At 37.9% G+C, this 27,482-nt stretch overlaps 1 protein-coding gene and 2 pseudogenes across 2 annotated transcripts in view; 1 reads left to right on the top strand and 2 right to left on the bottom strand.

Moving 5' to 3' along the window:
- The window catches only part of LOC141915408 (ubiquinone biosynthesis monooxygenase COQ6, mitochondrial-like), a 143,425-nt gene that overhangs the window by 76,321 nt on the left and 39,622 nt on the right, over positions 1–27,482 (top strand). The window contains exons 7-9 of one of the 2 annotated variants that reach the window (XM_074806927.1): positions 10,196–10,303; positions 11,358–11,436; positions 11,566–11,689. In XM_074806927.1, the coding sequence (XP_074663028.1) occupies positions 10,196–10,303; positions 11,358–11,436; positions 11,566–11,689 (311 nt within the window). Of the gene's footprint in view, positions 1–10,195; positions 10,304–11,357; positions 11,438–11,554; positions 11,690–27,482 lie in introns of both variants that reach the window. The other variant, XM_074806925.1, reaches the window with a different exon arrangement.
- LOC141915111 (uncharacterized) lies at positions 265–5,857 on the bottom strand (annotated as a pseudogene).
- LOC141915093 (uncharacterized) lies at positions 18,874–19,664 on the bottom strand (annotated as a pseudogene).

Raw genomic sequence — 27,482 nt, 5'->3', positions numbered from 1 at the left:
GTTGGGATAATATACCTTGCGTATTTTCCGGTGTATAAGTCTAATAGTTTCTTATTTTTCCGGTGTATAAGTCTAATAGTTTCTTATTTTTATGGACTTTCGCTTTAGCGAAGTCCATTTTGTTATTGCATATGAAACTTTCTTCCTTTGGTACAAAATAACTTCCAAACGAGGCTTAGTTTCTCTTCGTAACTTTTAAAACATTCAAAGCAGTAATAAAAGCTCTAACCTATTGAATTTCATCGAAATCCGTTTATCCATTTGCTATGTACCTGGCTCTATCCATTTCTTCAAAAGACGACTTCTTGCAGACAACTTCCCGTGACCACAGGTTGGAAATAATTCACTGTGTCCTGAATGTTAATTATGCACGTGATTGTCCAGCGACATCCATTTCGTGAGCATAAGATCGGGATTACCATCGGGCGTTGTTGCTGCGCACCAATAGAGATGGTTAATCATTGACTTGCACCTTTCGTTTAAGATTTTGCAATTCTTTTCTTACGCTTTCGTTAAAACCTTCTTCAAACCTAATATTTAAAACATTGGCAATGAATTATTGTCCAGTTACCTTGAAACAACGTTGACATTATTCTTTCAAGTAAGGTTAAAATTGCATTCAATAACCTCACAAATGAACTTATAAATAGACTTACTTTTTGCTAAATTCCATACATCATAACGATGATCTGTTTCAGGTATATTTTTTCGAGCCTACTTCATAATCTGGACATGTCGATCTGTCACAATTTTTGAAATTGGCAAGTTGACACTCTTTAGATATTCAATACATCTGATTTGCCCCTCTTTCTCCATATGCACACTGGATTTCACTTCGTTTGACTAGAATAAATACAGTCAACCTCGGTTAATCTGTCTCCATTTAAATCGTATAAGTGCTTATTCCATATAGATAAATTGGTCCCATTTTTCAGTTACGTTATTCCCTTTAAAATTCTGTGTCTAATTCATACTCCATAATCCGTATTTTCACTTATTCTGTAGACAAATGCATGGTCCCGTTGTCTAATTTATATGTAAATCCTTATGTGTAAGCGGTATCAACTGTATCAGCTGTTGGGAACATACACTTGAAGTGAAACAAGTATAAACATCTGTAATCTAATGAGGTTAATGTGGTCAGTTGGAAATATGAGAAACTCTGAAGTTAATTCATCAATCTCATAGTTTCAAGCTTCACTAAATATTCAGTACAGATGCTATTATCTGTCAATCAGCGAGAGTCCTTTGATGAATTGCCTTCAAGTACATGGCCTGTAGGTTATCTGTACTAGACACACAATGGCTTCAAATAGACCTACTCTACTGAAACCAGTTGGTTTGTGTTTCATCACACCAGGGGGTGTTTTCTTTTCATGTATAAATGATATCAAATGGATCTAACTAACCATCGGATACTATGAACTTTCTATCCCCCCCCCAAAATGGCAAACGGATCGTTAGAACGTGGTTCTACTGTAGTAGTCGTCCAGGGTTTGAGAGATAACCAAACCAGCTCTAATACGGATTACTTAAATCATAGTTTATACGGGTAATAGTCAATTCGTATCAATTACAAATTATCTGTTATCCGTATATCACTTAATCTGTACTAAAAAGCTCAGTCCCTAGTGATACGGATTAACCGAGGTTGACTGTACAATAAAAATCATTCATAAGAACCAATTAAATAGCATAATAGTTTCATATTGGTTTAGAAAATTTTGAGCCCATGTAAATTCTCTCTTACCTGTTCGAGCTGGACATCCAAAATTTTGTTTACATTCGCAAGCACTGAATAAGCTCCATATTTGGGTGCAATGACCTGGACTATCTGATCGCCCATCACCACCAAGTTCTAATGAGGTCTCTGACCTTTGTAGAGCCTCAACCACTTCTGCTTGCTCAATCTTCCAGCACAATTTGATGGCTGGTCACAGATACTGATTCTGATGTCTGAAGGTGTTTGGGTGGAACACAGCACAACCAAGATTTCTCATGACTTTTTTAACTTTGCCTGCTGTGGCACCAGGAAACAGAATAGCCGCCAATGATAACAGATTTCCACCGGGAATTTTCCTGATGAACGGCTGACTAAACCAAATTCTGGAAAGAATGAAATATAGTCCAATAAAAAAAAAATTAGCACCTACACTTTTTTCATTGATGACATTGGCCCATCAAGTACCTCAGAGGACTGAAAAAAGGAAGTATGAACAACTGTCTAACCTGTGGAATGAACAACCAGTGTTGGTGCACTTTTGTTCAACTTTGAGGAGTGTTCCCATTGTGGTTAAGAAATTAGATGCTGTTGATGAACAAACAGGACAAACAGCAAAAAGTTCCATTATTTGGTTTTCAAATATTATGAATATTATGTCTTTCACTGGACCTTCCCTGAAAAAATGTTACATTAATTGATTCTAAAATTTCAATTGCATTCTTGGAATATAATAATTCACAATTTAGAGAGCAAATGAGAATCTTCAAAAAATCTCTTCTTTTTGCAAAGTGCAAATAAAACTCAATAGAAAGCCTACAGTTAATTAATACCATCATAAATAAGAGTATTTTTTTTCATTCAAACTCACCGGCTGAAGTACCGGTAGTATTACAAACAAGTGCAGACGTCTGGGTACTGGAATCGACCTTTCTTATCCCTTTAAATTGAACTCCATCCGATCTGTGTTTTGGTCTTAAGTTAGCTTGTCTAAACTGTTCTGTTCTCATAGGCTATGAATCAAAAATCATTGCATATAAAATTAAATCAATTTTGAATTCAATTATTTGCAGTGGGTTTTTATGAACACATGATTAAGATATTAATATTCATTGTACCTGATGCAATTGAGAGGCTTGTGAAATATCAGATGGTAACTGGTCTGATTCTGACAGCATTTCAACATCATCAGTTTTGGTGAATATTTGATTCGACGACTGACCAGATGAGGAGTCCATCTGTAACATAGCTTTCACTATCTGAAATTAAGAAATTAAAAATATGAGGGCCTACAATTTGAGATAATAAGAAATCTAATTTTTGAGAAAGAATTTATAGATTATTTGTGCTTGTTTAGAAATGATAAGAAAAAGCATTAAACTTTCTCTTCTGCGTTCCCTCTTAATGGCAGCTGGTCTTCTTGGAATATCAAGACACTCCAAGCCAGAAACACTTCGAGGTGGTGATGAGGCTGGTCCACAGTCTGTTCCAGGTCGCAGGTGAGAGGGTAGATTCGAAATGAGGGTACCGCTCCAGGTACCAATTTCCAGGGTGTATTATCATTGGGATTTGTTTCAGCTAAAATCTCAATTTTCGTAAAGTTTGCAATCTGGTCATCAGTAAAATGATCCACACAAATGAATGAGGAAGCTGGATGGTATGTAAAGTTCGCACTCGTGTGTCTAACGATGGATACCACTCTGCTTGCCTTTCTGGTTCAGAGTCCGGTTTCTGAAAACTAAACACACCCACACCATCTTTCCCTCTACTTTTACTACACCCCCAAACAGAACAACATTGGCCACAAGGTGCTTTTTCTTTACCTTCTTATTTGGTGGTTCACTTATATTGAAATCCCGAATATCACGCGTTAAAGAGCAAATGACAAAAGAAAAGCAATGCTATTCAATACTAACAATAGCTACCGCTCCAAAATGAACACAACCGGTGACCTCATTTTCCTCTTGAGAAGTTTTCGATAAGATGGTATTGTCATATAATTTCTTTGGGGTTTAAGAGTTGAATTTTTAAGCGACAAAAAATTTTTTACACTGCTTTATTTCGAATATTGTTTTTATACCATCTTAAACTATTTTAGAGTAAAAATCGCGACTTTGATTTTACATGGTAGTTACTCTTTAAACTGTTGTTTCTTAGATAGATCCAAGAATTATGTTATCACTATGTTAACATTTCCAAAATCAAAGTGTGGATGGAACACGCCAAACACTGGATCAATTGGACAAGGTGAAATTTTATTCATACTTTAGTCGCAATGTCAATAGTTTTGGGTTTCTTGAATTACATTTGAGAATGTCCTAATGGATCTCGATACACTACAGACCGCTTGCAATACTGCGCATACGTCCTGCTATATTCGTGGGGGTGTATTAACATCTTATTTCTGCTCATTGAAGGTAAGATTTTTTAGGAATATGAATGTCATCAATCAGTGTGATTGACCAATGCAATTCAGTTTTCTCTTTATTGATTCTAAAGTTTGTTTGAGGCCAAAAAAATGATACCTTGTTTCTCATTCCCCGGCCGAGTCAGATAAATTAATGGTAAAAATCGTAAAAATAAAATGCTGCCCGCCGGGCCTAGAGTTAATACCTTAGTCTGGGGGCAATTCACTCGAGTAGGATATCTATGTAAGATCTTGGCAACAACCAGTTTCAGATTCAAGATACCATGACTAGTCAGGAAAAAAATTTGCCATTTCTATGGATTTTCGCTTTAACTCTTTTCGTGCGGGTGTTCAGTTCAAGTGGGCGGGGGGTGTGCTAACCACACAAAAGTTCTTTATAAGGTATGTAGATGGCATACATATCAAGCGCTGCACTCCGTATTACTGGCTGCCTTTAGCAACACTACACACGTGCTTGTGTATTGATTGGCGGCACTTGCTACGAATAATAGCAGCGATGAGTCGCTTAGTACTAGCCGGGTGGTGATGATGTATGTACACGTGCTCTATCAAGTTCAAGTCCAGTATCAGGCTTTTACAATAACAACTAACAATAACTCCCAGATAGCAACTGCAGATAGTAATGATTGAGATCGCAGTTGTTTTGAAATAGAAAGCCATGTCATCTTCCCCCAGTTATTGGTGGTCTGGTTTCAGTAACACAGACAAGATCATAAATTTCAGGGGCTGTCTGACCCCCTGATTTTTTGGGGGGTCACAAACACCCCCAGTATTCATCAACACAACGAGGAACACTTTATTTCAGCTCAGGAGAGGATAATCAGTAAAGGAGGAGACTTGAAAACAGATAATGACTGAAAAGAAAAGATTTATGAAAATTTGGAATTTATTTTTGACCTCTCATTGACCTTGAGATTTTGACCATCATTGTGACCCCAGGGGCCCAAAACTTGTTTCAAGAACCAGGAACAGTATGTTCAATAAAATGGGCATCCAAGATCAGTTTGTGCCTGCTTTCTATTATCACATGGCCAATTACTGGGAAAGAAAACTGCCCATTTTGTACGATCGAACACATTGTGACACCTTTTTGGTCCCCCCCATCACACCCCTGAGGAGAAAAGTTTTTCAAGTATAGATTTCTAGATAGAGTAAGTCATCCTGAAATAGAAAATATATAGTCTTATAACGTTTTATTGAGCTGAGCCCTCAGAAATGCTTAATCACGAGATTTAAATAATGGCTAAAATTGATCGCGCAAGATCTAGCGATCGGAATATAGGACGTTACGCATGGAAAGAGTTAACGAAGTCCATTTTGTTATCGCATATGAAATTTTTTTTCTTTGGTACAAAAAACTTCCAAACGAGGCTTACTTTCTCTTCCGATCGTTTGAAATATTCAATGCAGTAATAAAAGATATACAGGGCAATGATGAACACATCACTATCTGGTGTCATATTTGTGATAGTCACAAGCCCATTATTCTCCGCTGCAAGTTTAACCCCATGCCATATCATAATATTGTCAGCTTCCTCGTGTATATTGTCATAATCTGACACATCTCTGAAATTTGATGCTGTATCCTTTTCACTAGAAGAAACAAGACGATGGTCTGAGGTTGACGATACTATTTTGTGAGCCATGTAATCTGCCGGGCTTCTCTTCGTTTTGAATGAACTCCCTGAGTTTGACAACTGGTGTGCCATCTGTGCACAAATTTAACATGGAAAGTGTTTCCCTGCTTCGACCTTGCGTTTCCCTTTGATGATCTATCAAAGTATCTATCAAATATTATAGTCATCATAGTCTCTGGATCTTGACTGAACGATGTTAATGTAGAATTTTAAACATCAAGACAAGTATTGAACTCGGTTGTTCCAAGCTCTTGCACAATGACCATCTCGTCAATTATTAACTGACTTGACTGCGTTTATTGAAGATGTTTCTTCTCTTCGAGGTGCCATTTCTTCTAGTTTATGCATTGTCACAGCCTTATCTGAACACAAAAGAAGCAACCCATTTTGGGCAAAGAGTGATTTACACACAACTGACATTTCATATTTTCCAACTATGCTTGCAATGTCTACTTCTTCCCTGGCTTGTGCAGCAATGAATAGTCTTGTCATAAGGGACCGGTCTTCTTTTAGTTCAACTACTTCATCTTTAACAGCCAACTTTTTGTCTTTTTCATGTCACTCCACATTTTGAGATTTAGTCTTTTCATCTTTGCCCAGATGTTACCAGTCTTAATCTTTTCCTCGACATAATTTTTCAATGCTGCAGATGCTGTCGTCCTGAGAGATGGTATACCTTCTTGAATTTCAACTGGAATGACCACCTTTGAATAAATGTTGTACAGGTGGTCAGTTGCTTCTGCTGTGATGCTGTTTGCAAGAACTTCACGGAGTGTATTTACTGCAGCATTCTCTCGTTGAGCTATCCTACTTGAAGATTCATGGTGTATGTTTAGTACAGAATTTGTCAAATGACATGCGATGCTGTCGGCTTCCTGGCTTAGACAAACGAGGTCTGGCGCGATTCAGAAAAAACCTTGTTAGAGCATCTTCTCTTTGTGTTATTCCTCGTATTCCACCAAACACTTTCAACTTCCTATTTTCTCGCTCCAAGGCATGATCCACACCAAGTAGGCAGAATGGCACATTAGATTTTTTTCACAGAAATCTCCCCCTGTAAGAACTTCCATATCACAGGGTCTGTTATCTCTAGCCTTTTTAAGCTCTTTATCCGGGAACGTGCTGGGCGTATTTAAGTCTGTCCATCCCAAAGAAGTAAATGCATTGCCGCTCCATAGCTATCAAGAGCACATTCCTATCCCGACTTCTAGTTGCTTTTATGAACAGCAGGAGATCTATCACAGCAATCATATACATGGGAAGCCATTTTAGCATTTGTTTGGCTGGACTGCATTCCTCTCCGAATCAATTTTTAGTGCTTGCTCACACATTACCTCGTGAGACTTTCTTATTTCACATGTAGGCCTATTGCTTAATGCGTTTTGAAGCTCGTTAACTGCTGCTGTTACCAACAATTTCAGATCTGGATTTGATGATGCTACAACTTGCAAGCTTGCAAGGTGATTTCGTGGGCTCTGAGAGATCTCTTCATGTTCTTTCCAGCCAGTATGTTTGTAACTATGGTTGATGAGTAGAGTCCCAGAGATTATCAATGCCACTCCCATCAATCAAAGCACCGATGGCTCTAATAGCACACATTACAGTATGCAGTTCACCAACTCGAAATATAAACATGCCCATTTCCTTGGACGAGTCTTGAAGACTGGAGGCTCTTGTGTACAAATCCATGTCAAAAGGGATTACTACTTTATGCTCCGGTCCAAAAACCTCAGCACTTACACCCTGGGCACATTTCAAAACTGATATCAAAGTATTCATCTCATGAGCTGGAGCTTTCCCTAATGGAAGAGCTTGTGAACTGTGCACTTTGGATCTTTATCTTTTTCGTTTAGTTTTGAGTGGTTGGCAGACCAAGTTGGAATAGCATTTTTTCACAGACTTTGCCATCAACCACGCTCGATCATCTGCCATATGACATTCAGTGGTTTGGTCCTCGGTATTGGGTGAATAGCTGATAAATTCAGTAGATTTCCGTGCGCGTGTACAGTTCACTGTCCGGTCAATGCTGGTTAAGGTAGTTGGTATTGTAAGTGATCGCTTGCCTGATAATTTTACTAGTGGCAGTGACTTGAAAGAATGGTTACCGGCTGGTTGAAAGACCACAGTTACGATGCCATGATAGGTCCCTTTTCCATCAGCTGTATCTTCTAGGAAGTCAATATTATCAATTGCAAAAAATATTGGTGAACCTTTTTCTTTCCAATTAGGGATGTAAATCTTGTCTCTGCTGAATGCATTAATGATAGACTCTGCTAGCTGTGTTTCTATCCTTTAAAATCCAGCGTAATCCACACTTAGACCAAATGAATGGATAAACTGTATTAGACGTTTGCTTCTCGTCAGCATATGTACTTTGATACCAACTGCAAGCGATTGAACATTCTCTTTGTTAAGGAACCTTTTAAATCCACCTGGAGTTTCAGTTTTAGTACCTCAGTTTAGGTACCTCATCTTATTTTGCTTCATTCATCACAAGTCTGGCAATATGCGTCAGATTGCTTAGAGCTGCCTCTCATCTGTGCTCATTTTGTTATCGTTTCCCTGGACTAGTGAACACAAAACGACATAAGTGATTCTGGAATACGACCGTTTTGTTGCTTTGCTAATTCCAATAAATCACCATTATATTCGGTTTTCACTAGCTGAAATATATTCATTATATCAGACCTCAATATTGTGGCACACTTGTCAAACACTGAATTTTTTTAGCCCGTGGTCACATTTCTTACTGGTATAATTACCTTGGGCTTTCTTTTCGGAAAAATCAGCTCAACTCCGTTTTCTGGTTAAGTAGTTCAGGCGGCGAATAACAGCACAGATTAATAAGCCAAGGCCATTGTCAAAGACATTTCTTTTGGCAATCCGACAATCAGAAGCATTGTCGAGGAAATTTCTTTCGACAATCTGGCAATCGGAAGCATTGTCGAAGAAATATCCTTCGCCAAACCAACAATCTGAAGCATTGTCGAAGAAAACAATAGAAAAAATGGCAACATGGTTTTTCTGACTCGTCATGGTATCTTGAATCTGAAACTGGTTGTTGCCAAGCGCTAACATAGATTTCCCACTCGAGTGAATTGCCCCCAGGCTACCTTCTTCTTTTTATGATGAAAATAAAAACCGGCTGGCCGGTCAATATAAGTAGTAAATGGAAACAATTTTACTTGTTTAAAATCAGATGCCGAATAGCGTGAGGCGGGACTAGAACCTACTACAACACTCCTTGTCTAGTATCAAGCCCTTGTTATGGAACGCATAACGTAGACTGGCATTCAGACTAGTCCACTCCATGTGCATCAATGATTGTGTGCACTTCTGTTAGCAAAGGGGGCCCAAACGAACAAATCTAATTTGAACTCTTGTAATTTGTATCTTATTCATGCTGATGATAATGATTCTTGTCATGGATTTCGAGAATTATAGTTTCATTTACTTTTAGATTCTTAAATCATAGCACTTAATTAGTATTTTCATGGAATGAAAATAACTTCCCATTCTAATGGTTTTTCTTTGCTATTTACTAAAGCTTATTCCATAGAACGCTTTGTAGCCACGGCAGAAAAAGCCACGGTGAATGATCCATGGCCTGGCAGCTAAACAAGGCTCTTGGTTATTGTTTCCATTCTCGCTATTTAGAAAAAATAGTTGAATAGTTGACGTACCCTCGAAAATTGGGAAAAACAGGTAGGTACGCATGAATGATCCGACATCTGGCAATCAAACTGACCTATAGGCCTATTAGAATGATATTTGACAGATAGAAGGAACTTCTGAAAACCATATCCTGTACTTTTTATTTTTTTCATTCTAAATTTTTTTAGGGGAAACTTTTTTCAAATAAAAATAAAAAAAGGCCAGCCTGATGGAAATATGTCAAATTTCAAACTTTTTTATGGAAAAAATAAAAATAAAATGCTGCCTGCCGGGTCACTTTTGAGCATACAATTTTCCTTTATAAATAACGAAGAAGGTAACAATTTTTTTGCCCTTACAGATACACCGAGAATGGAAAGATTCATCAAAGAAGAAAATTCTCAATTATTTCCAAAATAGCTTTCAACTTACAAACTTCTGGTATGATTAGGCCTAGCCTATTATCATATTGATCGTTGTTGATATGAATGTTATTATCTGATGTGAATAAATGTGAATCTTATTGAAACATTTGCACTTGTAGTTTGATTTTGATTGTTCCTTAGAAAGCCCTAAAGGCAATGTGTATATTGATCTTCCTCTTTCCTCTTGCCACCCGCCCTAACAATAAGACCAACGTCTAATCCGTAAACCTCAAGATCACAGTCTAAACTTGTGTAGGACAAGTCTAAATTTATGTAGTTTATGTTTGGTCAGGTGAGTACAAGATCATTGGTCTTTTATTTTTTATTGCAGCTCTCTGAAACAAGAAGTAATCTTATTTGGTCGACAACAAGGGAACAAGCTAAAGTATTAATGTCCCTCAAGAGTGACAGTTTTGTTGATGCTGTAAACAATGCCTATGTATGTACATTCATATTTCATTGGACAATCAATCGTTAAATTCTCTAGGAAATTAAAGAACTTCTTTATCTACTGCTGCCTAGTTTAAACCATGTCTTTGTAGCACTAGAATTTTCTAGACTGGTCTTTGGTTTTAATTGAGGAGTCACTTGTTGAGTGGATCCTCAATGCTTTGAGTACAAGTGGTAAACATCAGCTTGATCCCTTTGGCCCCATGATTATTATCATTATTCTGACCTTGACCTGATATTGGACTTAATAGGCCCAGCAAACATGGGCAGAACTAAAACATCGATTTTAATCCATTTTACACTGTATTGAAGGTTTATGAAAAAGTCTCAAGTCTTCAAAAAGATGGAACAGATGTCTATGAACATCCTGGAGCAAAAATATTTACAAAATCTAAAACATCAGTATTAGTAATGCAGGCATATAATGGGCTGTGGCTGTTAAATTAGATTATTCAATATCCATGACAGTTCTCAATTGCACTGAATCTAAATGTCCAGTTATCAAACAGATGAGTCTCAAACCTCAATTTCAAAAAATTGTTGATCATTTTTATATCATCTTTATATTTGGATTACACATATGTATCTACCCTAGACACACCTTCAGCCCGAAAACTAGCCCTGTCAGATTCAAGATGGCCAACTGGCAGCCATTGTTGTTCGCGGCAGCAATTTTTACACATTTTTCAAGTTTTTGAGGGAAATTTGATAATGCTTAGTTAACTGGAGACACTGGTTTCACCCAAAAAATCATCTCAGTATTATACCATGTAAAATGGCCAGTACTGAAAGGGTTAAATCTTTTTGCACATTTTCAAAAATGGTGCTTCTTCCTAAAAATTATTTGGCTATTGTCAGAAATACTCAGTTTCTGGTCTCACCATAGTTTCATTCAATTCATGTTGCGTGCTGGATATGAATATGTAAATTAACCTGGTATGAATAAAGCAACTTGACTTGGCCTACTTTGAAACTGATAATCATTTTTGATATAAAGATTCTTACAATGTTGTAATGATTTATTACACATGTATTGTTTGCAGTGGGATAACAAGGAAAAAGATAATTTGGCTGTAAATGCTGGACAGTGGTTTGGGCAGTTTCTGTCAACTTTCATCCCAGGTATGTTAATAATTTGAATGAACAATGCAATTTGATTTGTACATACGTTCACATACATTCATTGTTTATGTGTTATTTGTGTATATATTTTCTTCGTTTTACATTTTTCATTAATGGGAATCAAAATAGACTCCACTTCAACAAAGCAGCTTCCTCCAACAGTTGTCAACATCGATTTAAACAGCAGAGCCGTGTTTCCACTTGGATTATCCCATGCTACACATTATGTAAAACCGCGGTTAGCTCTTATCGGGTAAGATTTGAATAGCTTTTGCTTCATTCTAGGACATCTAGTCTCCATTTCAAATGTTCATTGTCGTTCAATCGACATTGGTATATGAAAAATGTAAAATTTTTAAAATTCTGCCTGCTAGGCCGAGATACATAAAACCAAAACTAGAAGAGAAATCACCATCAAATTTGTTTTATTTTGTTCTTTTGGTCTTGCTTTTTCATTTAAAATGAGCAGCATTTCATTTAAGAGAGATACAATCAGTAGCAATAACCAGAGCAGAGGGCATATTTTACAGCATATATGCCCATTCATGCGTGTTCAGCCCCCATTTCAATAGATGATGTAACTAACACGCTGCATAGAATGACTGATGATAATCTAAATAAGGAGAGGAGTAGTACTATATAGGTAAACTTTTTATTTGACGCACAAGCTTTCGCTACTATTGTATAGAAGCTTCATCAGGTGAATGAGTATAGTCAATGGAAAAAACAACAGTATTTATGTATTATTATACTGACATGTATTAGAGAGAACTAAACTGAGTGAGAAGGGTAAATACAAATAAATTGATGAGTGACATGATAATTTATTACTAAGAGAGATAGTAGATATATGATTGATTACAGAACAACAAACTATAAATAAGTCAAGATAAAACTAAAACAAAGGAAAAGAAACAGAGTATCTAAGAGCAACGAAAAATAAAAATGGAAGTTCGATGGATAAGTCCAGATATGACAAACGGAATAGGGCTCGCCAATACTTAATGCAGGCAATGCATGGCATACATGGTCTATGAGGTAAAACAATGGCTGACAAATTCAGGAAATTAACAGTTCCACAGTTGAAAGAGGAGCTTTCTAGAAGAGGAGCCAAGACCCAGGTTCGGAAAAGCAGATTTGTTTGAAAGGTAAGAGTTAAACTTGAATCTCAAGATAATATTGCATAATCAAATTGTATTAAGAAAAATCCCTTTGCGTTTAGATGATATTCAAGCAAGATGGCAGCACCTCCTGGAGTGTTTTTCTATTTGGTTTTAATGACAAGTTGTTTGGTTTTAAGATTAGAGGCATTCAAATGGAATTTTGATTTCAGATCCCCACCAATCATCCTTCCATCTACTACACTGCCTGATTCACCACCAACAGGATTCAGGCAACTAGATAAATCACACAGGGATATCATATCAGAAATTTTAGAGGAACACATCAAGGGCTATTTCCAGTATCGTTTGGCTAGTGTCAGGGAAATATCAGCAGGTTCCAAGGGTTTGGAGAAATAGAGATTGATGTTAGAATCCAATAGGATTGATGCGTGTAGCTTCAAGATTGTCCAACCTACGAATTCAATATGTTTTACTGGAATTGTTGGAGCAGCTACAAAGAAGAAAGTAAGTAAAATATAGCTGCAAAGCAGCAATAACAGGTTTTCTGCACAGCCTTTGTTCATATTATTGTTCTTGTCTGGGTACTGTGTCTACCACGATGGCATGTATGCTGATACAGCCGCACCATGCTATTGGAAATTCAACACGGTTTTATGAAAGGAAGGTCTTCAAACAGTAAATTAGGCCTGCCTGAAACCATTGATGACTGGACAAGTTGGTTATTTAGTGGGTGGGTTAAGTGATTTTTGACTTCAAGTCATGCTACAAAGTCCCCTTTTGCACAGTGTTACCATAGGGTGATAGGATGATAATTATCCAAAGACACAAGCGAGATCACCCCTTATATTTAAAATATGGCGTTTTTAAAAATGGCCACCACCGCCATTACTGAAAATCTTATTTTCGACCATAACTTTGCAACCAAGTGACCTACACTAGTAAAATCGCTGTCTTTGCCCACTAAATCGTGGTCATCCAATCAAAAGACTTCACGCTCATTCCATTTTGACCAATGATTTGGTCGTTTCCAAGATGGCCACCGCCACCATTATCAGAAATCACATTTTTTATTATAAATTTGGAAACAACTGGCCTACCTAATCATTGGTCAAAATGGAATAAGCATAATGTCATCTGATTGGTTGACCATGATTTAGTGGGTAAACACATCGATTTTACTAGTGTAGGTCAGTTGTTTCCAAATTTATAATAAAAAATGTGATTTGTGATAATGGCTGCGGCGGCCATCTTGGAAACGACCAAATCATTGGTCAAAATGGAATGAGCGTGAAGTCTTTTGATTGGATGACCATGATTTAGTGGGCAAAGACAGCGATTTTACTGGTGTAGTCGTCTCCTCTTCACTGTACTGATGAATGATATACTGAGTAACCCAAAATGTATAGGACCCAGTAAATTTCCCAAACGACCTAAACAATCTGTGTTCCGTTTGTGGTCAGAAACTGGAAGATGAGCTTCAACCTGAAAAAGGTATAATATGGATATTGGATACATGGAAAACCCAGGTTCATGTTGTACCTTTTTGTCGAGTGTGAAGTGTATTTTGTTTGAAGTAAGATAACTCATTACTACGAAAAGACTAGTTCCACAACTCAATGGCTAAAATGTATAAATTCTGATAGTATTGTATAAATCTACTTATAGGTTGCTGAGAAAGTAGCCATCAAAATAGAAAGAGAAACAATAAACCAGGCAAACAGCCCTCAATGGTTTAGACATCGATCCTGGAGGATAACTGCTTCGAAATTCGGAGATGTATGTAAGGCAACGAAGTGGCGAAATATGGAAAAGTTATCCCAGCGTGTGTCATATCGAATATAGATTTTAGATGAGTAGCGACCAGCCATGGAAAACAATTTGAAAAGAGAGCCATCCAAGAATTTGAAAAACAATTCAAAATATAGCTGCAAAGCAGCGATAACGGGTTTTCTGCACAGTCTTAGAATCCTGTTCAACGGTGGATTTCGACGAAGCATTTGATAATGCACAACATCAACCATTACTAAACAGGCTATTAGGAAACAGTATCCATGATAGGTCGCTCAAATGGCTCAGCAGTTATCTCTGAACGAAAACTTGTAGCCGAAATCAACGGAACACCTCATCTTGGAATAAGTCGATCTAACTAGTGGAGTCACGCATGGTAGTATCCTGAGTTGTCTTCTGTTTATTACATATACCTGACCGAGTAAATTTCCAAATCGACCTTAACGCGCTGTTCGACCAAAAAACTTAATGTTCCAACAAGAAAATCTTGTTCGAAAGAAAATAATTCTGTTTGATAGAACAATACGCTTTTTGCTTGAACCAAAAATTTTCTTCATTCTGACAAAAAATGTGTTCGAATAAAAAGCTATGTTATTGTTGAAATGAAAAAAAATTTGGTTGAGCGAAAACAATTTTTTTCGAACGAATGTTTGAATGAAAACAATTCTGTTCGATTGAACGAAATACTTAATACTTTCGGTTCGGAGAAAAAACTTTTTTCAATATACTTGTTCGGTTGGTTATGACAGTCGTGTCGCGTCGCAGAAAGTAGAACACCTACGACTCCATGTGACTGGCGTTGCTGAAAGATGAGGACGCCAGTGATATGACGACTGAGTTTCAAGTCGTCAAAACGTCACGATATGTCGACATATTCATGTCGAATTGATGCGATATATCGACATAAATATGGCGACTTGTCGAGTTGGAACGCAACAACTCGAGGCCCTTTATCGCTTCCGTAGATCTTTCATTAAGTAGGATCACTTGAATGATCGCTTTAATATCATTTTTAAAAAAAAAGAATCTGCCAAAATGACCTTAATATTCGACACTATATCTACGGAAGCGATAAGGGGCCTCGGAGATGACGCGTTCCAACTCGACAAGTCGCCATATTATTGTCGACATACTGCGATGTATCGCGTCAAGTCGACATGAATATGTCGATATATCGTGACGTTTTGACGACATATTTCGTTTTCTTAACCATTTTCCTCGCGACAAGTCGACATATTCATGACGACTTGAAACTCAGTCGTCATATTACTGGCGTCCTCATCTTACATTTAGACATGTCTTCAAATGACGGCTTGTCCCGTGGAAAATGAGCAAATAAGCGAAATTTGTCGTGAAAACGTCACGATATGTAGACATATTCATGTGGACTTGACACGATATATCGCGATATATCGACATAAATATGGCGACTTGTCGAGTTTGAACATGAAAACTCGAGGCCCTTTATCGCTTCCGTACTATATCAGATTAATCGACTTCAAAATAGGCGAAAGCATAAGTCTTTATAACGTTATTAATTGGCCTAATTATTCAAAAGCTAATAATGTTGGCGACAAAACCAAAAAAATTAATTGTCGCGGGCGATAAAACCAAAATAATCAATTGTCGCGGGCGATAAAACCAAAATAATCAATTGTCGCTGGCGATAAAACCAAAATATTCAATTGTCGCGGGCGACAAAACCAAAAAAATGAATTGTCGCGGGCGATAAAACCAAAATAATGAATTGTCGCGGGCGACAAAACCAAAATATTCAATTGTCGCGGGCAACAAAACCAAACTAATGAATTGTCGCCGGCGATAAAACCAAAATAATAAATTGTCACAGGCGATAAAACCAAAAAAATGAATTGTCGCAGGCGATAAAACCAAAATCATGAATTGTCGCGGGCGACAAAACCAAAATATTCAATTGTCGCAGGCGACAAAACCAAACTAATGAATTGTCGTGGGCGATAAAGCCAAAATAATGAATTGTCGCGGGCGATAAAACCAAAATATTGAAGTGTCGCAGGCGATAAAACCGCGACAAAAAGAGAAAAAAATTGTCGCGGGCGATAAAACCAAAATATTGAATTGTCGTGGGCGACAAATCCAAAAAATGAATTGTCGCGGGCGATAAAACCAAAATCTTGAATTGTCGCCATTGTCGCGTGCGACAAAACCAAAATAATGAATTGTCGCGGGCGATAAAACCAAAATAATGAATTGTTGCGGGCAATAAAACCAAAATATTGAAGTGTCGCAGGCGATAAAACCGCGACAAAAAGAGAAAAAAATTGTCGCGGGCGATAAAAACAAAATAATGAATTGTCGCGGGCGATAAAACCAAAATATTGAATTGTCGTGGGCGACAAATCCAAAAAATGAATTGTCGCGGGCGATAAAACCAAAATCTTGAATTGTGGCCATTGTCGTGTGCGACAAAACCAAAATAATGAATTGTCGCGGGCGATAAAACCAAAATAATGAATTGTCTCGGGCGATAAAACCAAAATATTGAATTGTCGTGGGCGACAAAATCAAAATATTGTTTTGTCGTGGGTGACAAAACCAAATTAATGAATTGTCGCAGGCGATAAAACCAAAATAATGAATTGTCGCGGGCGATAAAACCAAAATAATGAATTGTCGCGGGCGATAAAACCAAAATATTGAATTGTCGCGGGCAACAAATCCAAAAAATGAATTGTCGCGGCAGAAAAACCAAAATCTTGAATTGTCGCGGGCGAAAAAACCAAACTAATGAATTGTTGCGGGCGATAAAACCAAAATAATAAATTGTCGCAGGCGATAAAACCAAAAAAATGAATTGTCGCGGGCGATAAAACCAAAATCATGAATTGTCGCGGGCGACAAAACCAAAATATTCAATTGTCGCAGGCGACAAATCCAAAAAATGAATTGTCGCGGCAGAAAAACCAAAATCTTGAATTGTCGCGGGCGAAAAAACCTAAATAATGAATTGTTGCGGGCGATAAAACCAAAATAATGAATTGTCGCGGGCGATAAAACCAAAATAATGAATTGTCGAGGGCGACAAAACCAAAATTATTGTTTTGTCGCATTATTTTAGTTTTGTCGTTTTGTCATAATGTTGCCCTCATTTGCATATACGTGTTTTTTTTACGCATGGCCCTTATCAGCCACCATACTAAAGCCTTAAGGTCGCGTAAAACTCGATAAACACTTCATGCGACACAGCGAACGATCTCCTTTCCCCCACAGCGAACGCTTAACCTAGTAGAGGCTACTAGCCTATGTAGGCCTATATATAGGCCTGACATCCGGACAGATTGGTCGTAGGCTTTAACAACCCACCTAAATATCGTAAATTTTGTTTTGAAGTTCAATCCAATGAGTCCGTTAATAAACGCAACAATTGTACTGTGTTTGTTTGAGACAGTAAAGCTCAGTACCGGTAGGCCTAAAGCCGCGTCAAACTCGATAAACACTTCAAGCGACACAGCGAACGATCCCTTTCCCCCACAGCGAACGCTTACTCCGAATGTCAAGTGTGAGTCCAGCATACGGAAAGGATTATGTGTTATATACTTGTATTTAGTAAATACCTTGTGCATTTGAGAATGATCGGTATGTACTGTAGGAAATATAGAGTATTGATGGTATTGATATAGAGGTTGAAGCCCGCGGCCGAATAAAGTAATATATTCTTTTATTTTGATACCTCGTCGACATAACAGCTTTTCTCCGCTATATCTCTTCGGCGTGTTTAGTTTAGGCCTACGATTCCTCGGTACACTAAAGATTTATCTTAGTAAATACTCGGTTAATTCGGTAAAGAAAAATAGGTATTGTTATACTAACTCCTTGAAACCCGCAGCCAAATTACTGGTAGTAATAAATTAATTTGTACTCGATTTGATTCTCATGATGAGGAGAAACTCGCAGCTGATACCCGGAACGACGATGTAGTAACACACGTCGATTCGTCGATGTTCACGGCTCGACAGTGCTTTTAAAATCTAAAGTAGTAAATTTCCAGTGTATCGGTAATATGATTTGATGAGGAAAATGGGCTATTGTTAAAATCACTGTTTGAAGACCGCGACTGAATTTGAAGTCTGCGGCAATAAATTAGTTCATTTATACTTGAATTGATAATCGAAGTGACAGTCGGCCTGCGGGTTGATTTCGGGATGACGACTCGAAAAACATGTCGCCGCATTGAATGGGGCTAAATTTTCGATGTTTACGGCCCGACAGCGCTTTTGTAACGATGATTCGTGAAAAAACACGCGGGCTATTTGTAGATCTCAGTGAGCTGAACGATATTATATGGATTGTATATGAAACAGCGGTAAGGTAACAAAGCCTATGTTCTTTTGGTAAAAATAGTGTGGAAGAAAATGATAATCATAATAATCACGCGGATATCAATAGGGTTTTCTGTGAAATAACAGAAAAACCTAATTAGCTGTTCAGAATTGGAGTTTCTTTATCTGCGTGGATAGCCCATATCTTGGTGCAACTCCTGATGGTATTATCGATAGCGAATGTTTGATCGAAGTTTCATAACAGAAAACACGTAAATTGTGTATGAGCCCAACTGGACTTTACTGTGGGGTAGGAGTCTTTGTAAAATCGTATAGGTTTTAGCATAGCCAATCACCTTTTCAACATGGATTCGTTTGACGCTGTCCTCCTATCATATTAAATCCTCAACCTCTAGTTGATTTTCCTGCCAAAAAGTTAGGGGTATTGACTTTAATATCAAGTGGGGGCAAAAAGGTCTTTGACAGCAATGCCCCTATCTGCCATTATGCTGTCACCACTGTTGAATAACTGTCTAGTAATGAGTTCAGATCTTTCTATTACCTGCTGATCACTAGCAGATCCACCATTGTTGCTGTTGCTTATGAAAGAAGTCATTCCACTAGATGTGGTTCCGATCATAGTATTTAATGAGTTTTTTGTAAGTTGAAAACATTGCAGATTGTCCCTCCACGTGACTTGGTTTCTGGATTGGAACTTCAGTCGCATCGAGCACTCTGGTAGACTGAAATAGTCTTCCGAAATTCAATGGCATATATTTAGCAATAATTTCTCTCGTTGGCCAGATATCAATTTCTTTTAATTGATGGTACATAAAAATTATCCATGTTTTAACTATATTTGACACTGTGCTTTCACTAATGTGAAAAAAATACTTAACTCAACATCATCTTTGGCTTGATGTAATTTCATTAATGTTAATAAAGATTGGTCAATAGGATCTAGAAAACATTGTGTAATGTTTAAATGATTCACAGCAGGTCTAAGAACATTGAACATAAAGACAAAATGTTCATATCATCATTATCGAATCCCATATAATACTGAATCTCAACGTCATTAGTTTTGTACCGATCCACCAAGGACTCTTTTGAATGTACTCCTGATTGGTTATCCAGCTGAGTCTTTTGTTGATTCTGTCCTGACATGTGGCATTGAACTCCTACATTCCGGGTATTTGTTCCAAAATCAGACGATACAGTTTCTTCTAATAGGACATTATTGTCAGTTACATCTGGCTCAGATGGTTGAATTAAATTTCTTTTTTCAAATCGAGAGCATCGTGAAGACTTGGGTGTTTCTAAGACTGTAGCCAAAGAGTCTGGTTGAAAGGCGAATGAACAGATGTAACTGCATCAGGCTTCAATAGCTTTCTTTTCCCTAAAACAAAAGAATAAATGCATAATTTCTTTGAAATACTGCACATGTACTACGACCATGACCATGACCTGGAGTACTTAGGCAAACAGAACGTGCAGTAAAAAAATGAATATAAAATTGACTCTGTTACTACCGGAATATTCCTTTAAATAACCTACTTCATATTGTGACTTATTCTGATTATGATTATAATCATCAACGTATAGTTACATAACCATTATTCCAGCTTTCAACGAAGTGATCGTGGCAAACAACACTATAATTTCCAGGTTTCCACAGTCTTTTACTTGTTGGATCTTTCAGTTTAACCGCAATTCGCCACTTCAAAGATATCTCGTGTCATCGGGGAACTTGTGACCTCCTTTGTGTGATTTACATTCAGGCACAACACAATATTGTGGCATTGTTAACAAGAAGTTCTTAAATGGTTCGCAAAACAGAAGCCGCCATTAAAATCTCCACCTCATAGAACACGAATGCCATCTGGTGATTTATATATTGGCGAGACATATAACGTTCTGTAGTGGGACATGAATCCTAGATCTCAAATAAGTACAAGATTAACAGTATCATCGCATAGAATTAGTTTTTGTCTCATCATTTTGTGCGAGTCTTAATTAGAAGTGTTCATTTAATGTAATGCTGTCACTTATAAGTTTCTGATAGTGTGGTTCGGAAGATTGAAATGTTCGCCAATAGGTTAAGCCATTTCTTGTGTCTGATATCAAATTTGTGACCGTTCAAGCGTTGACGTAATGTTTGTCCAGTTTCCCCGATGTAGATGATTCTAGGGCAGATATCGCATGTGATTGCATAAACAACGTTGGGGAACGTCCTCCTTGGACCTCAGCATTGTGTTATGTATTCCTGTCAAATTTATCTTAACGAAATAAAACTTCTATTAGTAAAAAAAAACAAGGTTGGTGGAGTCGCATGTGTAGGGTCCTTAGTTGTTGGTTGTTGGCTGAGGTGACGGTCGGTGATGAGTTGATGAGAGGACAGAGTTGACATCAAGATTTGTTGCAGGGGCGCATGTATTTGTTGTCTGAGTCTTCTTCGGTAGTTTGCTGCTGATGAGAACTTTTTTTAGGTTTGCTGATGGCGGTTAGCGACGACTGGTCCTAGTGGTAGTATGTTGCGTAGATGATCATTTTCTTCGATTATGGGTTGGAGATCTGATATGATTCGTTGGATTCTGCCTAGACACATACTGTAGGTAACTGTGATGGGGATTCTTTCAGCTTCTTCAGACGTAGGTGGGTTGTATTGAAGTGTTCTTTTTCTGAGTAGTGCGTGTGATTTGTTGGTCGATGGTTTCAGGGTTGTACTGGTGTTGGTGGAACGCATTTTTCAGATGTTGTAGGTGTTGGTCATGGTCTTGAGTGTTGAAGCAGCTTCTGTGGTAGCGAATAACCTGACTGAAGATGATGGATCTTGTAGTGTGTGGTGGGTGAAAGCTGGTGCCATGGAGGTAGCTGTAGGTATCAGTTGGTTTTCTGTAGAGCAATGTTTCGAGTTTGCCATTGACGATTTTGACTAGAGCGTCCAAAAATGGAAATTGAAGAGGCGAATGTTCGAGGCTGAGTTCGATAGCTGGATGAAAATAGGTGAAGTTTCTGTGGAATTAAAGTAGTTTTTCAAGTTTGTTGTCCGGCACATACCCGGAATAGATAATATTGCTGATACGCTATCTCGGTTGTCTTGTGACAGAGCGACGGGTGACAAAAACGTAGTTTGCAATTCAGTGGCAGAGAGTTACGTTACGTTTGTTGTTCGAAACACGTGTCCGGTCGCCATATCATTGACTGAAATAGAAACCAAGAGTCAAATCGATGCGGAAATGAATGATTTAAAAAGACGAATCTGAACTGGCGATATGAATAATTGTACGAATGATTATATATTTGTACATGGCGAATTATCGTCAGGCACTGAACACATTGTTCTGAGAGGAACGAGAATCGTGATGCCTAAATGACTCCGTATGCGAACCGTAGCACTCCCACATGAGGGACACCAAGGAATAGTGAAGTGTAAAGCTCGTATCAGAAGTAAAATATGGTGGCCTGGAGTTGATAAATATATCGAAAAATATTGTGGCGCGTGCCACGGATGTCAGTTGGAATTGCAACTACCGCCAACTAAACCAACCCTAATACCGGCGTCCCCATGGAAAGATTGCGCAGCTGATTTTCTTGGAGCTTTGCCATCTGGCGAGAGCATCTTTGCAATCGTGGATTATTATAGTCGCTACGTGGAAGTCGAAATCATGAAGAGTATTAAACCGTCGAATTTGATAAAAGTTTTGGATCGAATATTCGCGAGACACGGGTATTGCGACACTTTGAAGGCTGACAATGGTCCCCAGTTCAGTGCTGAGGAGTTCGATAGGTATCTTCGTGAATGTGGGATTAAACGACATCCGACAACTCCGTTATGGCCGAGAGCGAACGGAGAGATCGAGCGCCAAAATCATTCATTGATGAAAGCAATCAGAATCGCGCATGCTGAAGGAAAGAACTGGAGGAGTGCACTTGATAGATTTCTATTAGCGTATAGATCAACTCCCCATAGCTTGACTGGGGAAACCCCCGCGAAATTATTGTTTAATCGTGAAATTAGATGTAAACTACCCGAATTTAAAAACCGAGATATCATTACCGATCATAGTGTGCGTGACCGAGATTCCGAAATGAAACGGAGAATGAAAGATTATAGCGATATGAAACATAGAGCTTGTGTGAATGATATCAATTGCGGCGATTATGTGTTGCTGAAACAGGATCGCAGGAACAAGTTTTCAACAAAATTTGAGGATACTCCGTATAAAGTCGTTGATAAGTGCGGAGATCAGATCGTTATTGAGTCGCCTCAAGGTGTCCGTTATAAGCAAAATGTGTCGTTTGTTTAAGCAATATAAGTATCTTACCGAAACCGGCGTGTTTCCTGATTTTGGTGTTAGTGCAGGTATAAAACATGCCCATTTTCAAAAGATTACTCGGAACTTACGCGGCCGAGCAACTGCGCTGTTCGGTTTACTGCTCGGACATTCTGCTCGGTTTTGATAAATTAGCCCCGCGCAATATGAGCTGCTCGATAATCTCTGCTCGGAACTCTGCTCGGTTTCAATCGTTTGTAGATCCGCGCAAATACGAGCTGCTCAGCATTCTGCTCGGAATTATGCTCGACTAGGTTTTATGTCAAATATTGCGGAGAACTGGGATTTCCCCAGATACTCAGTAGGCCTACTACACCGCTATAGCCACATATATACTGCATGGGCAGAAAAACTTGTATACAGGCCAGGGATTTTTGCCTGAAATATCATATCGCGACCGAGTGACTTATCGTGAAATTTCATGTCTCTCTACTAATGATATAGCGAATCGCACTATTAGGCGAGAACGACGAAGTCCGAAAAGTTTATCTAAGCTATTGATGTCTCCATTAAACCATAGGCCCCTACATTTAAATTATTCACTTATACAAGAAATTGCTCAGCTCGAATATTCGTTCAACTTGAACTATTTTCAAATTCCTTTCAACTCGCATATCTGAACGACCTCCCGGCAGCAAACACAAGTATCGATTAAAGACATGCACGTGTTTACTGCTATATTAGTAGGTTACCGATAGTAACAGTAGAACGATACACGCTACACAAAATCGCCGACAGAGACATTCAGTTCATTAAATCATGTTTTTGGAAGGTGGCTAAAAATCCCCTTCAGGCCATTCAAAATTGATACCGTGTTTCTCATTTTTTTAACATTCAATATTTATTTCATGAAGAAAACGATGTTTACAAAAATTACATGCGTCTTACAATCACCATGCAGACATTATAGCAAAACATAAAAATACATTTATATATATAAATAGATAGCGGTCATTGAACACGCCAGGCTCAACACGCGGGAGAAATGTTATATATATTATGAAAAAAATACATTGTTTCATCAACACGCGCGTCGGAAAAATCATTGACGAAACTCTAGTAAAAATAAAACGAGCGCTCCCGCGTCTAGTGTAATAATTTATGTTGGTTTTTTTATAAAAGACAAAATACTCCCGCCCACATCAATAAATGATTGTTCATATGATCTTATTTCTTGTCGTGCTTGGAGATGGAAGAAAATGTCTTGAAATGCGCTTTGTCGGCAATGAATCAGGTGATTTTGTGTAGATCGGGGTTCCATATTTACTGCATTTTCTACCGAAATAAAAAGTTGACTCCCTCATGCTCTTTTTTTCAATACTCCTCCAAATATTTTATTTCAAAGTTTTTTTTTAAAAACAGGTTAAGTCAAATAAACACCTGTCTGCCTCCGTCACTTTTCCTTACAATAAAACTTTTGTCATAAAGACTGCGAACTTCTTGGTTGTCAGTTTAACCATTGAATCTAAAACGAACTAAAGCAGTTAAGAATTAAGCCGAAATGGAATTGGAACAAAACATGTCAGATTCAAGGGTCTCATTGACAATTTAGAAAGTGAGACACTATTTAAACAAAATAAGATTTGACGACAGACGGAATAACATCGATCGATTGTTGAGTAACAACAGTATAAGCAAATACGCGCCTAGAAATGAACAAGTAATTTAAACTGTTAATTAATCAATTAGTGCAGGCCTGTGGGAAAAAATTGGTGTGGGACCACCCTATAAAGCCCAGTCCTCTAGTCATAAATTCATTTGCTTTCATCAAGTCAACTACACTTTCATTCACCTGCGTACACTTGCGGATAAATAATAACTTAATTAGACCAGCTACAATAAATCACAACATGTATGCGTCGTCAAGAAAATGTTGGGCAGCTATTGAAAAAGCAGTGGAGAGATATAATAAGATATCCGGTGACAATGTCGTGGCTGTAACAATCTATCGTAACAGAATTACGAACGTACATGAAATGGCAACGACAGGTACCAATTCATTTCTGAAAGTTGAGGCAGATCAAAAACTTAACTTTGAGGCGGCCATGTCTCCCGAATGAAGAACCGAGAGCCTCAGTTTGCGATAAATCGTTGCCAGATGTGTGCGAAGTGTACGGTAAAAAATTATCTGCACTGGCCACCGACAGCGCAAGAGGACTGCTCAGTAATTTAGTTTATGCAAGCAAAAACATATTAGGACACGGAAAAGATGTTAATCCTCATTGGGGAAAAGAGGATTTCAGAGCTCCGTGGTGGCCAGCTAATTGGCCTTGGAAAAACCCACGCTGCGATATTCGGCCAGAAAACGACCGAACCAACAAATGGGCCGAAGCAGTACGGGCTGCGTGCGCAGATGCATATCGTTTTCATGATATGGAACATTTGACTGGTGAGCAGCAATTCTTGAAGTTTTATTATATATGATAAATATTTTAACTGCTAAATCATATTGAGAATCATTTCTGTTTAATTGGCTTTAAAGTCTTTATCAATGGAGAGAATGATTTATTTTAATAAAGCATAAGGGTTGATGAAACAATTCGCCCGCCACGGTAAAATACATGTAGCAAATTCGACCGTCTAGTACTGCCCCTATGTATAACTAAAGCGGGAAAAACGTGAACTAAGAGGGTGGTACAAAACTTTAAAAACCGTCTAACTAAACGCCATCCAATCATTATGAAGGTGGTAATTAATAATAATAATAATGGAACTGTGGTCGGGTCCTTAAATACCCTAAAATTCTGAGTTTCCCCCTCAACTTCTGAAAATTGCCTCTGTAAATTTTTTTTCAACTCAATTTGTGAATTTAACCCGTGCTTATGCATAGGCCAATAGCCCATTGAACGGACACCTCCCTACAATTTGCAATTAACTCAACACAATAGTCACATTGGTACCACTTGCCACATCTAATATAAAGGCCATTTCTCTATCATTCATTGTTTTGTGTAAGCAGTGAAAAGGTCAATAGAAATGGGGACTAATTTATATACTAATTTTAAGTTTTCAAAATTTTTTTCAAGATTTTTACTGGGGGGGAGGGGTATATTTACCGAGGGGGGATTATTACCTACATTCGTGTACAAGTTATCTCAAGAAAATTACACGAAACTGGACCCTTCAAATTCTGATTTGACTGATATGTAGGGACCATATATATATATATATATATATATATGCTAGTCTATATCTGCTAGTTTTAAGATTTTAAGCGCTCGCCAGATATGGTGCAAAATATGTCATATTACATCTGATCCCCTTTTAAAAACCTAGTGTCACCCCTGTTATTTGGTGCTGACTGTGATGTTATGCCGTGCTCCTTGCATGAGGTGCGGGTCTGCACTGCCACAAGTTTTTCAGGCAAATTCAAAGAGATTATCGACTCTCAACACAGTTTAAATGGTGGAAAGAAATACAATTTTATAAACGTTTCTGTGCTGCAGTACGGATTTGAGCATTGCACATGCATAATTTTTCCAGGATTTGAACCTGCACGATGCTGTACCAGCGTTTTTGTTATTTCATATCATTGGTGAAGGAATCTCTGCTAATTCAAGTAGTTTTGTCAAAGCTGTCCCATCTAAAACTATTTGACAAATTAATCTTTAACTGTGAAAACTACCTAATTGAAAAATTCTAAACTTCTAATGAGTATTGGTTAAATTTGTTTAGAGTTTCAAGGCTGCCAGATTTTAGTGTGACATAACCACCACTGATTTCCCTTAGAACAGAAAACTGGATGTCAAGGGTTGAATTTTTTCAACTATGTCAGCTTACAGAAATTTAGTCAAGACACTCTTCAATATCCACATATCCATACTTATTAAAGGGGACGTCCGCCATCTAAAATCTGTTGGTGAGTGTCTTACTTTTTAAAAGTGTTGATTATTTTTCTCTAAAGCTGTGTTTATGTGCGCAGATGACTGGCGCAGCGCATCTCCGTTACCGGAGACAAGCTACTTTGCGCAAAGCCATTAAACCAGGAAACCTGAATTAACTTCAGATAATTTGTAGCATTCAACAACTCGTGTAAATGCTTCCGAAACTAAAAGATATGGGGATCCCAGATCTTTTTGGTATTCTCACTCAATCAAAATTAATCCAATCGCGAAGCTCAAGGCGTAGCAGTTCTACTAGATCCACTGGGTACGTTATTGACTCTCAAAGGAGAAAAACAGGCTACGGAAATGCTCTAAGACTATCCCAAACCTAAACCTGTTCGTGAGATACATCTGAAATTAGAATGGAATTGTAGGCTATCAAAAAATATTGAAATTTACATCATCAAAGCGCTTTGTAAACTCTAACACAGACGGAAAAGTGAAAACATTAGCCCCTTGGACCTCATTGCAAGTTAGCTAAAAAAAACTTACCCAGTGTGATTTTTCCAATGCATCCTGTCTACACAGAATACAGTTTCCTTGAAAAACTCTGGCTCTCTGAAAATAAATCAAAAGGAAACCTGTACTTTTGTCTCAAACCTAATTCAGTCCATT

The sequence above is a fragment of the Tubulanus polymorphus genome, chromosome 1 (assembly GCF_964204645.1).
Source record: "Tubulanus polymorphus chromosome 1, tnTubPoly1.2, whole genome shotgun sequence".
Classification (NCBI taxonomy): Eukaryota; Metazoa; Nemertea; class Palaeonemertea; order Tubulaniformes; family Tubulanidae; genus Tubulanus; species Tubulanus polymorphus.
The sequence above is the reverse complement of the archived record's forward strand: the minus strand, read 5'-3'. Positions and strand labels throughout refer to the sequence as shown.